The sequence below is a fragment of the Cyphomyrmex costatus genome, unplaced genomic scaffold, assembly GCF_001594065.2.
Source record: "Cyphomyrmex costatus isolate MS0001 unplaced genomic scaffold, Ccosl1.0 scaffold157, whole genome shotgun sequence".
In the NCBI taxonomy this organism is placed as follows: domain Eukaryota; kingdom Metazoa; phylum Arthropoda; class Insecta; order Hymenoptera; family Formicidae; genus Cyphomyrmex; species Cyphomyrmex costatus.
In genome coordinates this window covers 274,308-289,247 of record NW_017275576.1, presented here as the reverse complement: position 1 = coordinate 289,247, position 14,940 = coordinate 274,308, and the positions used below count along the sequence as shown (strand labels likewise).

The 14,940-nt window shown below is 33.9% G+C and overlaps 1 protein-coding gene across 2 annotated transcripts in view; it reads left to right on the top strand.

Moving 5' to 3' along the window:
- Nucleotides 1-14,940, top strand: part of LOC108771363 (protein FAM13A) — a 36,305-nt gene that overhangs the window by 17,340 nt on the left and 4,025 nt on the right. For both annotated transcript variants that reach the window (XM_018536630.1, XM_018536631.1), the window contains exon 5: nt 14,656-14,826. In XM_018536630.1, the coding sequence (XP_018392132.1) occupies nt 14,656-14,826 (171 nt within the window). The remainder of the gene's footprint in view (nt 1-14,655; nt 14,827-14,940) is intronic.

Below are 14,940 nucleotides of genomic sequence, written 5' to 3'. Positions count from 1 at the left end.
CTTTTACGAAGTTTATAACAACCGGCTTCCTACATCGACGATAATATCGATAATAAATGTCTCGAATAACATCTGCGAGTGATAGACGATAATTGACGAGGTGAGTTAATTGATGACTTGATGGAAATTTTTCCTGTCAAATTTACTTCTTAATAACCATGCGATCTGAGAACAGGATTAAAACAAACTTACAAATTCTTTCCTGAAGCATAATAATCTTACAAAATAAAATATATACTTATAATTATTTTAAAGTATAATTATACAAAAAAAAAGACTCAGCAAAATTATACTTGCTACGTGAGTTCAATATCTATAATTTAAAAAAATGTGATGGTTTAACAAAGAAATTATCTATAAGCAATTATCACTATATGCTAATTCAGCTCATTCTTTGTTACAATGAAAATTGCTAATGTAACAAGTTTTCGTAATTACAGCAGCAAAAATATGCGCTATCTTAGCTAGTATGTTTTTTTTTTTTAATTTTAATCTATTATATATGTATATTAGATTGATTTTTATAGAAAGTTATCTTTGCGGTATTAACATATTTTCTGTACTTTACATCAAATATGTTATAATCTTTAATTTCATTCAGCTGTATAATTTTACCATCTTAACATAGAAAACTGGCTATCCGTACATTGTTGCTGTAAATTTGCTGAATTGATAAAGTTTTTAGTTGTTTTAGCAATTTTTTATACATATATTATTACTTACCTTGACATTTGTTGCTATAGTCACAACTTGCAAGAGATTTCCGCAGTACGGTAGCAAGTTCCAAATTATGTGTCCCACATTTTCAAACTGGTAGAGTTCTTTTCTTTAGCGGGTTTCTTATCCGATACATTTCTGAAACAACTCTTTTGTATTCTTTGTATACTGTATCTTTGTAACTATATCTTCCCTCTCTCGTTTATTCAAAACCGGCTCATAATTACAATTTGATATATCTAGGATATATAAACCTTTAATTCTTTTATAATTTGAAATAAACTGTTATGTTGTAACTGGTTTTAAAGTAATATTATTTTTACAACGCCATGTGCGTGTGTTGTATATGTGTCTGTATGTACAGATATATGTATATGTATCGCCACATTAATTTAGAATAAATTATCAATCAGAAATTTTTTTAATATCTATTTTTATTTAAAATATAGGTACTTCAGTTTTGATTACCTCACGTCTCGAAACCGACGATCGAAACTCATTCATCTCCATCCTCCATTCCACTCAATTCGAGTTTGTTTATTTATGTATGCGCAAAAGGCTATCGGGGAAACGTTATTGTTTTGAAATTCTGAATACGCATTACATCGATAGACAAGTCAAGGAAATGGATCTGTTGCTCGAGCCCTCAGTCTGTTCTTTCCTTGCATCCGTGCATCTTGGACGATTCCCTCTTTCATGGTCGAATGAATCACAATGCACTCATACATACACACTCTCGTTGACCTTGAATACTACTCCCCGTTTATCCTGAAATGGATGATGTGTTTTATGAAAGTAAAAAGAAGTTCTCACCTTCGCACCCGGTCCAGACATAGGAAAATTCCAACCGGATCGTGGACGTATATATGATCTGTCTTGAAACTATCATTTCGACATTAGAAAAAATTCAGAAAAATATCGATATTGATATCCACTGCTATAGAAGATACTTAACAATAAAAAAGTTGAAATTAATCATAATTTTGTAAATTACAATACTTTAAAACTTAAAATACGTGAATCAGTGTTTGTTGTATAAAATATATTCTTAAATTACGTTTATAATTATTACGCCTAGCATCATATTAACTGTTATTTCATGTCATATAAGTTATATAACTATAAAAATTTCTTGATTTTTGATCTTTTATTATAATTTATTTGATGTCATTGAACCGATTAACTCATAATAATCTCATTTCTTATAATAAATATTTACTCCAAGTTTGTTATACTTTTTAATAAGGACTGTTATTTATCAGCTTGTTATTTATAACTAGATAATACAATAACGAAAATTTAAATATTTAAAGATTACCTCAAGTGTGAATAAATTAAAGACGAAATTAGAAAATATTATTTTGAGTTCCTCTCACGAAAACTAATTTCTTCTTTTTGAAGAACAGACAATGATGAATCAATGCACGCGATTGTGCATTATCGTCGTGTGACGGGTGCTCTTCCGTGGCAGGCAACGGTCCAAGTATGATGTAACGTTTTCTAATAGATTTCATCGGAAACTTCGACCAAACCTGGCACGATTGACAGAGGAAACGTCCACTTGCTAGAAAAAGCTAGTTTTAATACGAGCCATGCGTCTGGGAATGTAAATAACTTAATTACCGTGTCAGCTACTTTTTCCAATAAAAACTAAGAGAGAAATTGAAAGCGTATAAGCCAGGTGATAGAATTTATAAATCCTGTTTTCAAAATTACAGTAATGTAAAAATAGTATCTTTACATTTATGTGTAATATCTGGCATAACATTTGTTTACAGAAAACGGGCATTTTTAGAAGATACGTATAATTCAACTATGTTATTGCGGGTATTATCTAATCATAACATTTTGAAAATATAATTAATGAACAAAGTTTAATATTATATAAATATTGTTGTACAAAATTTTTAACAACGTTATACAAGTAGAGGATTATATAGATATTAGTCATGTGATGTTTTATGCAAATTACTTTCAAGTGCTCAAGGTTATTTAATTTTGAGAAAATTAATAATTTGTCGGCAATTTGCGGAAATGGGGAGCAGACCGATTACATTAGTTACTCCGTAATTCGGTCCTAAACTTTCCTAAGTTCGCTCATAATTTTTATCTCGCTGATATGATTAATATCGGGACGACGAAGCGGAAATTTTTCTGGTTAATCATAACGACATAAAGATACCAAAGAACTTCGAAAAATCAGAAAATGAAATACGGATCTAGGCATTTTATTTCTTTTTATTTTTTTTTTTTAGAAAATATCAGAAATTAACATCACAAAGAAACAATTACATGAAATATACGATCATAAATTGCGCAACAATAACACGGGCTTTTTTAGCATCCCATTAGAGGTGCAGCAACTTTGAAATGTATGGTGGAAAAATAATTCGTTTTATATCCATTACGTATGACTCATACACGAACTCATATCGATTCTTTTGAAGTTTCGCCAACAACAAACACAGCTTGCTATCTCTCTTTCATCGATGCCTCTCTTTTTATTAGTCGCGAATTTGTGATAATTACAATAATTTTTTTTATCTTAATTAAACAATTTTTTTAATTTATATCAGTTATCTATAACTTATTAATATAAGTTAAAAAATTGTTTAATTTGTTGTTAAAAGAGCAAATATTTGTTTAATTGATATTATATAACTGTTTATACGCGATAGTAAGAAAGTAAAGTTTCATCAGATAAATGTATTTTAAAAAATAACACAATTTTATATAAACAATTAAAATAAAAATATTAATAAAATCATTTCGAGGAAATCTACAAAAATATGAGGTATCTATGTTTTTCATACATTTAGATGTGCGAATACGACAAATATATATATTTTTAGGAATATTAAAAAATGGGTACTGATAAACCAAAGTTTCTATATTTTTTGTACAATATCAGAATGTGGTATTAGAAAAATTTTAATGGAAAGATAGATATTTTCTGTATTTTCATATATATATAAATGAATGATTTTATAATGTTATATTATTTAATAAGTAATTTTTTAATTTCGTAATTGAAAATTATCAGTTTTATTACAAATGCGAGTGGTCATATCAATGAGTTAATTTTTGACGTAGCAAATTATCAATCTTAGGAATTCTCTTACGGGACGAAGAAAACTTTGCGAAGTACAGTTTAGTTATGAACACACAGCTCGCTCGTGTTCAATCGTCGTTGTAGATTTTACGATGTACGCCCGGCGCTAAATGTACGACGACTGAAAATAGAGCCGTTGACGTCAAGGATACTAAACGCGCGCGCGAGATCGCGACATACAAGCATAATGATTGCATTCGGCACAGCGAGCATTACTACTAGCCACGGATTGCGTGCTTGTCGTGTATACCTCGCATAAACGAGCTAAAACGAACCTCACGACGTTAAAACGAGCTACCGTCCTTCCGGTAACTCTTGCGACATATCGATCTTGGTTTAATTTTGGACGTCTTCGAATAGAAGTGAGAGATCGATAACAATCAGATATGGTTGTTATTGTAATAGAGAAAACAGGCGCTGAAGATTGTGAAATATAATCTCTTTCGATCGCGATACAAGTTTTTAGTTACACCTAAATTGAAATATGAATCTAATTTGCCGAAAGCGTCGTATTAGTTAATAGAAACAGCACAATATATTTTTATTTGATTAACTGCAAGAGAATTATCTTATTTTTAATTTATGACTGAATTATAAAATATTTTTTAATATAAAGTTCTATGCAATTTTAATTTTTGCTTAACAAATTTCTGTTTATTGAATGTCTTTTTATTCTCCGCTTAATTTTAAATGCTATTATATTATTTTATGCTATTATACCTCACGCTATTCTAAATTTTTATTCGCGAAGGGGATGGTTATTTTGGAAACTTAATTTTCCAGACGCGACTATATTTATTTCTATAACTTGCTGGATCGAGATATTGTTTGATTTTCTCACATTTTATCACATCATAATTCATACCTTTGAAAAATCCAAGAGAACATTGCCAACTGGCGAAGTGAGATATATATTTGTACGTAAGAGATTATTTTGCCAATAGTTGTATATGTATAATTGAACACGTAGATTTACTCACACGAGTTCACCTACGACTGATGTAACCGAGCTTGCTCTCTCTTTTTATCGTTGGACATGATTGCGACGAGCTTGCAACGACATCGCTGTTCAAATATTTATTCAAATAGTGCAATTTTACAACGTAATTTCACCGAAGAAATAGCTTAACCATTTCGCAGACATCTCGCGACGGCGAATCTATTTTTCATCTCGCTCCCTCTCGTCCCCTCCTCTGCCCCGACTAATATAACGGCGACATATCCGAATTGAGAATTGTTTTTGATCGACTGACTGTAGATAAATAATTGCCGGCGTGTTGTACCGAGTGACGTATCGATTGGCGTAGCCTCATTTATATTTATTTAGTTCTCTCGTGCAATGCTGAATAAATATTTTAATTTGCATATCAAACCGAATCCTCCTTTTTTTAATTTAAACGATGCCGTTAATAAATTACTTATTATATATTTAAAAGAGATGCAAATCTTTAATGTGCGAACACAGGGAAATTTACATATTTTACAAACATAATTGTGTGTCTAGTATACATACCCTGATGAATATTTTCCTTCTTGTCCGAGTATATCAAAAATAATAATGTAGATTAATTAATTTTAAGAAAGTCAATTCTTTATCTGATTATAATATAAGAATAAAAAATTGACTATAATAGAAAATTATAAATTAATAGAAAATTGATGATCTTTGCCTTAAATATTTTTTTCACAATCAATCAGAAGAGAATTCAATTTTTCAGTCGGAAACCTTAAAATATATATCCACCCGAGCTTTTCAAGTGCAGCGTAGAAGGCGGTGCATCAAGATTCGAGACTTGCTTTCTTTCGGCCGTAAAGCTTACAACTCGGGAACGAGCTTCGAAAACCGGTTCCGAGACATATGTGTTTCTCTCATGAACATGAACATGCGCCACATATAACGTGTGCATATGTAGTAAACGACCACAACTCGGCCTGTCAACCGAAGGAAGAAAAAGGACCTCGGTTTTCTTTGCGATTTATGATTCACTGTAAAGTTCATTACGACTGCACTCCGAGAGAACTCAATGCATAATTCAATGACATGACTCCCGAAAATAGTGCCACGTTTTTCATCGTTTTAATGGAATTTCCATTAGAAATCTCCGTTTCTTTTGACAGCTAGATTCCAGCAAATCGCTAATGATATTAATAAGGCAAACAGCTTTTTAAACTTGTCTTCAAATTTTAGATCATCTGGAAAATTCAGTATCAATAGTAAACGAAGCACATGTTACATACATATTACACAATATTGAAACTAAAATACAAAATATAGATATTTAAAACCTGCAGTTTTATGAATTGATAGGGTAAATGTAGTGGACGTGATCCAATTATTAGATGAAATAACAAAAATATGTAGACTCTAAAAATTTATCTTATTAAATTTTTATGAACAACGAATTTATTTGTGAAGTCGTATATATCATTAAAAAAAAAAAAAGCTTAATTAAATTTTTAGATTTTTTACATTTTATCCAATAATTGGATCATGTCTATCTAACTATCCACCATCTGGTATATTTATCTTCTAATATAATCAGGAAGAAGGTAGTTATATGTACATGAAAAAAGTCGAAAATGTAGAAAAAAAATTTATTGATATGATATGTATTCATATGTAGCAATTTTTTATTTTTGGAGCAAGTTGATCTATTTAATTTTAAAGTGGTTGTGTGTAAATTTTCGTTACGCTTGCATGTTGTAACATAGAGAAAGAATCGCGTGCACGAGCCGTTCTGTCACGTGCACTCGCGACGCGATAACGCGATATAGACGAAGGCCCGAGCGGCAAGTGGTGCAGTCGGTTTTCTGCCAGCATCGTGCGTGCATATGCAAGAGAAGGTATATGGCGATTCGTATGTATTATGCGTGTGCTGTGTATGGCGTGCCCGTGAACGTGAAAGCGCAAAACGCGAAAATCGTCCTTGACGAGCGCTCGTGTACCCTCCTGTCTCTTCTCTATCTGGAAATGTGGGCAAAGAAGCACTGCAGCCACAGTTTTAAGTGAAGTCTGTAATGAGATTTTAAAACCCGGTTTTTTCATTATCTTATGGTTGGACTTAACTTGATATTTTATCCAATAGGCTTCATCATGTCATGGACGAAGCGCATTGGGTGAAACATCAGGTTAAACTTAACCACAAGCTATTCAGATAATGAAAAACCAGGCCTAAGACTCAAGCCGTAAAAAATTACTCGATGACAGTCGAATTTAATAAAAATAATTAACTATGATTGGTTAATTTCTTAACGGCTTAAAGTTTAAGTTTTACGCCTTAAAATTTTATTGTAGACGCCACTTTAAAGAAACAGTGTTCGAACAATGCGACGAGAAACCACATGACCGGCGTCGCGACACCGCGATCACCCTGACCCGTCCCTAATTAATCGTGCCCGCCTCAATTAGGCGCGAGCGTAAGCCGAGGATCGTTAATTGAAGAGCCGGCGGAGCTCACTCGCGGCTACGAATGTCCGTCCACGGAGAACGCTAACTCTGGTTAACCGAATTTTCTCCGTTCGGCTGCGTGTTGCGGGTGAGACCGTAATTCGGATAATTTAATTGAGTCGTAGTGCAGCTTCGACCGTTAGTTACCGCGGTTTCGATCGCCGATCGGCTGACACGTTTGGACCCGTGAATGTCGAAAGCGTTGCTTAAAATAAGAAACATTAATAATCATTCGCGTGTATATAAATCATCGTTTTACGCAACTTAGAGTAAGAAAAAAAAGAATTGGCTGAAATTTACCGAAAATAAATCTTCAGATAAATTCGAAGTCGACCTCGAAACTGAAATTTCCAAGAGCATCCATTCCAGAGTCTGCTGAAGCTTTCTGAAGAGCATTTTCCCAGGATTCCGACACTCAGAAGCTAATGCGATAACAAGATTTCCGCGAGAAATTTCGTAATTTATCCGTTTGTCAGAGATTTAAACAAAAACGAGAGCAGACAGATCTATTCTTGAATCTCGCAAAGAAAAGCGATTTTCAGAATAACTTTCGCAGCGTGAATAGTCACAGATGCTTTCCATCCATATGGTTGTATTACTCCGCGATATACTATTCACGAGTTGATAATGGACAGATTACAATGTATAGAGTAACTTTCAGTGTTATTTTTTATTTCATCTAATTTTTAATCGAATTATTTTTACACCGACAAAAATTTACTAAATTATAATAAATATTTGTTTGAATGTATAAGTACTGACGAATTATCTACTAAATGTAAACATATATATTTACATATTTGGTCCATAAACTATTAATTTAAGTGTATCATTTTTTATCGAGTAAATATTTATTTATTGTATAAATAAATGTTTTGTTATTCAAGTACTATATTCATACATTAAAATTTAGTAAATTTTTGTTCAATGCAATGGTCACATATACAAATAAATGCCGTATAGAAATAAAAATCCAAACTGAAACGGAATCTTCGTTTAATGTTTACTCCCGCGTGAAAATAAATAGAACGATTTTGCATACATTCACATGGTAGTACTATTAATCTTGGCGTATACGGTTTCTATCAATGCAGAAATCGTTTCGAGCGGGTCATCACTTTTCCGGGCTAATTTCGAATCACGCGTTATCGTACCGTTATTAATGTTTTGATTTATACTCGCGATTCATCCGTCAGTATTTCAAAGTTAGAATTAATCGCGGCGATAGTAACGGTATAGTGGCAGTAAAAGCGGATCACACTCTCTGTATCGACATCTGCAAACGTCATCGACGTAATGACTGGGATAATCGCTCGGAAATCTCCACCAGCGTGCAAGCGGTGCTTTATGCATTCTTTGTATATTACCATGCAGCTGCTGGCAATCAATCGTCGAGCGGAAAAGAAACGAGTCGCTTTTCTCGAGCGTAAGTGCAGCGTTCCTCTAGGGGAAAGCAAAGTCACACAGGGCATTACATCGCCGATCATCGTCGTGCACTCCGTTCCTTCGATCATACATATCAAGATTATATACCACTGTCGTTCGTGTGCACGTGTTTGTATGTGCGCGCGTGCCTCTCTCATCTGTGTGCAATCCCACGTGCAGACAACCATAAATGTTTCATCGAGTCGCCGAGGGACTCGTCTCCACTCGCCCCGTCGCGTCGTCGTCGTCGCGTTGTCGGAAAAGAAAGTTGGCGCTCGCGATTACATGAGCGAGAACGGGGGACCCACGTGCCGGTGAGTTGCACATTTAGCGTAATTTTGCGTGGCGATGACTTCGCACGCGATGACGTTGACGTTACCGCGATCCGATCCGGTTTATCCGCGGCGGTTTCGAATTGAGGACGATCGGAAGCGAGGCGGCCGGAAGCGAGCAGCCAATCAGCTGGGCTACGTTCCAAGTCCACCTGATTGTTCCCCGTCATCAGGTATCATTTTATACACTTATTTAATATTCGATGAACAACGAGAAAATGAAATGTTCTCTCTGTACGCGGGAGGCACTCGGATGAAAATCCGAAGCTCCGAATGTGCCCCTGAGGGGCTCATTTTAATTTCGATGAGCTTAATTTTTGACCTTATTCCGATGATTGCGAATGCGGAAAGACGGAAGTTTGTTGCAGTTTCATTGTTAGTTAAACATGAGAATTACTTTTTGCCGTATCGAGATCGTGTCGCCTTCAAATCTTGAATGTAATCGACTTTCTAAGGCTATGACAAGTTTCTCTATGAATCAGAGATAGACAGACTGAATTATACGGAGAGAGAATTTATATATTTCATCGATTATGTAATTTTAATTTTGTGCTACGTTAAAACAGAATTAAAATAATCGGCTCTACATTATTTTCTCTGAAAACTAATCTCAGAGGCCATGATATTCTTTTTAAAGCGTCGAGCTAACGTTAAAACACACTTGTATCGATAAAAAACTGCCAGAAGTACGTACCGCATACTAAATGTCGCAGCAGTTTAAACAGAATTGATGAAAACAATTCAATAGCGCTTAAAAAGAGAAAAAAAAGAATGATACACAATAATATCTAATAATAAAATATTTAAACACTGTTTAGTTCAACATCGTTAAAAGTGTTAAGTGCCTCTATGATATTTCATATTGATGCGAGTTCCAACAGACTCTTTATGATCTATAAATACACGAACGTCGACATACAAAATATTGTAAACTTGCCAGTCTAATTTTAATAGCAAGAACGACTTAAATCTCAAGGAAGTTCTTGATATGAACTATAATTTTATTTTGTAATTTTATTTTCTGTGTAGAAACAGTTTCTATTATGATATTCTGATTTTGCGCCATGCTTATGTTATACTTAATACTTTTATGTCAAATTTTAGATTCGGTCGTTCCAAAGCTAATTACGAAATTTTATTGTAAGAAATTGTAGAAAGTAAAACCCAAAGACATTTTAGAAATTTCAAGATTCTTTTTAAGAACTTGAAATTCTCACAACTCTCTACACAATATCGGCAGATCGCAACAGCACATTCTGCATCTCCCGTTTGCATCGTGATGCATTAGAAGGCGTTTGATCGCGCGGCATATCGTCTCGCCGAGCGGCGCCTCGGCGCCGTAATCCATGGTAATTCGTGAAAGAGGTCTTGTTAAAACGCGCCGGAGCTCACAGCGAAGAGTAGATTTCCACGTTGCCCTTAATCGAAATTTATTAACCGTGGCAAAAGTGCAAGTACTGCGCGGAATTACGAGACTGGATTGGATAACGCTCGCGCGTCGCTTATCATGCACCTTGATATCGCTCACCCCGGAAAATTTCTTATGCAATGGCTAGACAGTAACAATAGCTGACACGAGAGAAGTGACCTCTCTCTTATTTTTAGAAGCGATATCACGAGAGAATTTTATCTGTTCAATTGTACCGTTTAATGCTAGCGCGATCAAATAACGAGAATGTATCAAGAAAAGTAATCGATAAATTATTAAAATGTAGCAAATTGTTATATTTATATATTAAGGAAAACGTTATAATTTTTACAGTTTATAAACTGTCAACTTATTTGCTTCGATTGCTTCGATATTTTTGAAAAAGATTTTAGTAAATTTACAATGGATGTTGCACAGGTCTGGATTCTTTTAGGAATAAACAAATTGCATGAGAGTGTTTCTAGAAGATATGATTCATATAGTAAACGGCTATCTCGAGACCTCGTTCATGTTGCTAATTGACATTAATCTACATGAAACAAAGTTGACAGGCGCGCGAGTCCCTATATAGTCGTGTCCACTGGCGAATTAATCGGATTATGTCTCGTGCGAATCCGGCTTGCCAATTTATTAGATCTATTCGTGACGACGCGGGCGATGCATCATCATTCCCATCATCGTGTCACCTCGATTATCTCTCAATAGGTTTGCGCTTCTTCGCGAATCAATGCGCTTCGTTTTGTCACTTTCCTATTCATTCGTCGATCTCCACGATCGTAAAAATATTGCGCGCGAATATCGTGCCTCTAAATCGATCGCCAGTTGTATTCGATATGGAAAGCAAAAAACCTGTTTCGCCACAGCCAGAAAATCGAGAAGCTAATCAAGATGAAAAATGCTGTTGTCGGGTTTTTTGCGCGGATGCTGTGACCAAGAACGCTATAACTTATAATACGTAATTGGCTTTTATTAATAACTTTCGATAAAAGTGTGATATTCTTTATCAATACATAGATAATATCAATGAATTTCTTGGTTAACAATTAACGCAAATATTTTCTCACAAATCCATAAATCGTCTCTTATGTAAGATTACTGTTTTTGCAATGACATATTGTATCTCTACATCTGTATATCTGGGTTTGCATGAATGTTCAGAGTACTTAATAGCAGAGTTTGCGAAGCATCATTGCTAAATTGACGCGCATTCATTAAGGATTGATCGCTCAGCTATTAACAGCGCGTTACCGGCACGAATGACGGCATAATTGACTCGTGGTTGTGTTGATATTCCTGCGATACTAACTTTCCGACTTGTGATCATCGAAAATTTGCGATGTAGCGGAACAATGATACTAGGTACGTCATTGGAATTTTCCCAATAGACTTTTAGACCCTTGATAGATAAACAAGTTATATTTATATGTGCACGCGAAGATATTATATTTAGAGTATACATGCATCTGCTGCAATATTTGACTCACTTAGAAGAATTGAGTCTGAGAGCGACATTTAATTAGAATTTTTTTTCCTGTTGGTCATTGTAAATATACTTCACAATAAATTTTATTGCGACATTTAAACGTTGTATAAATATGTGCTGTATAAATATTGAATATTTTAATTTAAACATTATACATTGAAGTGTTTCGTATTTGAATTGTAAAGACATTATTTGCATAATTTTATTAGCAGTTTTGAATTACATATTAAAATTTTTTATAAAAGCTGCAAATCTTTTATATTGTTTGGGCAATATTTTAAATTATAATATTGCATTTCTGAGATATCTATAAATGTATACATACATTTTATGCAATATACAACATAAATTATATACAACATAAATGTATAAATACATTTTATGTTGTATATAAACTATTTTTAGCAGCATATTATATTATTTATAACTTCAGATAGCTAATTTAATAGATATGTAAGTTGAAAAATTAATAAGCAATTTTTAAACTATTGAATTGTTAAAATAAAAGATATTGTTTATGAATGTGTGATAAAAATTTGAAATAACAGTCTCATTTTTCATCGTACTCAATACTTTTGTCAAAAAGATCAACGAAAATTGAGACGTATGTCGTTGCGTCATATCTTTATTTCCGCAAGCTTCGTTTCTGCACGAGAAGCTACCGCGCGGTTTGATGAGTCACAATGAAAGTATTTATCGCGTTTCGTTTAAGTATACGTTGCTATTCGAGTCACGATTTGTGATACAAGATTAAGTCAGACGTCGAAAACGATCTGAATTTGCGGGACGAAAAACATCTAGATTTGCAGGAAGAAAAAAATTTCACAATTGAAGTAGTACTATCGTGTAAAATTTAACACATTACATTACAATTTTATTACATGTCAATTAGCGTTTATAAGAGAAAGTTATGGCAAATTGAAATGAACAACTTTAATTTTGCACGTTCGCAAGGAAAGATGATTACGTGAAAAGATTAGATTCGCGAGATGTGAATTTAAATCGTAGCTGCGAATGTAACCCTAGGATAGTAACAAGATTTCGCTGACTGTGATAATATTTTGCGCGCGAGGAAACTTTTGTCGAGAACGAGAATTGCATCTGGGAAAAGAATATCTGGATTAGACCGTAAAATTAAGTGCAATAAGGTAAACGCAAAGTTCACATGCTTCCTTTTATATATTTCAGAAATCTAAATCTGAATAAAACGGTTGGCATTAAGGCAACTAATTACATATATATTTTTAAACAGATTTTTTTACATGACAATTTATAAATTGGAGAGGATAATGTATAATATTAAACATAAAATTATTTTGAAGTTTTTTTAAGCTATGCAATTTATACAAGATGACAATCGTAAAGTTGTTGAAGATAAATAGTTTATTTTGCAATGTGTGTGTGTGTGTGTATGCAAGTAAACAGAATAAAATAAATTAAATTGTAAAAAAGTCATTTAAAAAAAACGTATTTATATTTTCCAACTTCAGACGGTCATTAGTTCTAAAATATATATTAGGGAGTCGAATTGTTGGCATTTTTAATATTTATTTTTGCAAGTTTTTATATATATATATGCATTCTTTTTGCTAAAATGATAAGTTTTTTCTATGGTAGTTTTTATTTTATTTTGTCCATTTTTATTTACTTTTAGCAATTTTTTTTTATTGTTACTCGTATTTGCATTGAAGCGACCTAGTGACCCAACATCATATTCCTAAGAACCGAGAATGTGGAATAAATATTTCGTGATTTTTATTGGTCCATTATGATTTAATGGCACACAATTAGTAGTCGTGAAATCTCCTCACGTCGCACGAGGACATTATTCACCAAGAAACTACCCTCGGTACGGTCCACGGACTGCAATTACGTCGCGTTATATAGCAATAACCCGCAAGGACGCGAATATTTTTCCCTACATACGTAAATACGCTTCAGCCGGTCGAATCCGGTTTGTAAGTTTCGTAGTGATAAGAAAACTAAACGCGATAGTAACTCTTCCCCATTGAAGCCCGACACCTGAGCCAGCCGTTTTGTATAATTACTACTGCTTCTTGTTTGATCTAAATGCAGAGTAAACACACTCACCTGCCGCATTAGTCTAATTACTATAGGTGCTTCGCATTGTTCCCGAGTGTCTTGTTCATGATTATATTGTTAGCTGCACATTTTCCTTACCTCCGTTGTTCGTCGCATCTATTATCACGCATCCTATGTATGACACGATGTGACATGATAGATCGTTTTATTCGATCGACATTAACGGTTGAAAGAAAGGGAGAAGGGGAGTATACTAATACTGCGTGAATGGAAAACTTGACACATCGACTATCGAGAGTAAGTGCGATTCGCCACGTTCAACCGGTGCGGTGTGAAAAATTACCTATTAATTTTGTTTTTAATTCCGCGACTCGAAATTCTTATTTTAATATGATTTACTTAATATGTAATATTTTTAGAGATATATATATATATATATATTTAATATTATATATATTAAATAATATTATTTAATATGATTAATTCGTATTTTAATATATCGACGTCTCACTCATTTCCGTAGCTCGCAAATTACGTTTTTACTACGGCCGACTGACTCAAACGGCAGTCAATTAAGTTCGAAGGTTGACACCTTCAAGATCGTCGCGCTTCGTTTCTACGATCTGACCTGGTTTCTTTTTTTTCTCTGTCTCCGTATGGCTACAGTATCCGTGAGAATACGGTGAACGGCTTGGTACCTGCCGGCGACTGTAAGATCTGCAAGGATACGAGAGACGAGCCGAAGGACTCTGAGGGTGCGTCTCTGCTCTGCGCACTGAAACCGCGTAAGCGCAAGGAACGTCGCGAATCCTGCTGCCAGGAACGCAAGCTAATACGGTATAATTACATATTAAAAATCATACGAATTCTTCAACATTATTCATAACATTTTTAACATTATAGTAGAACATACGTCTTTCCAAAAATTCTGAAAACACTTTATGAGTCTGG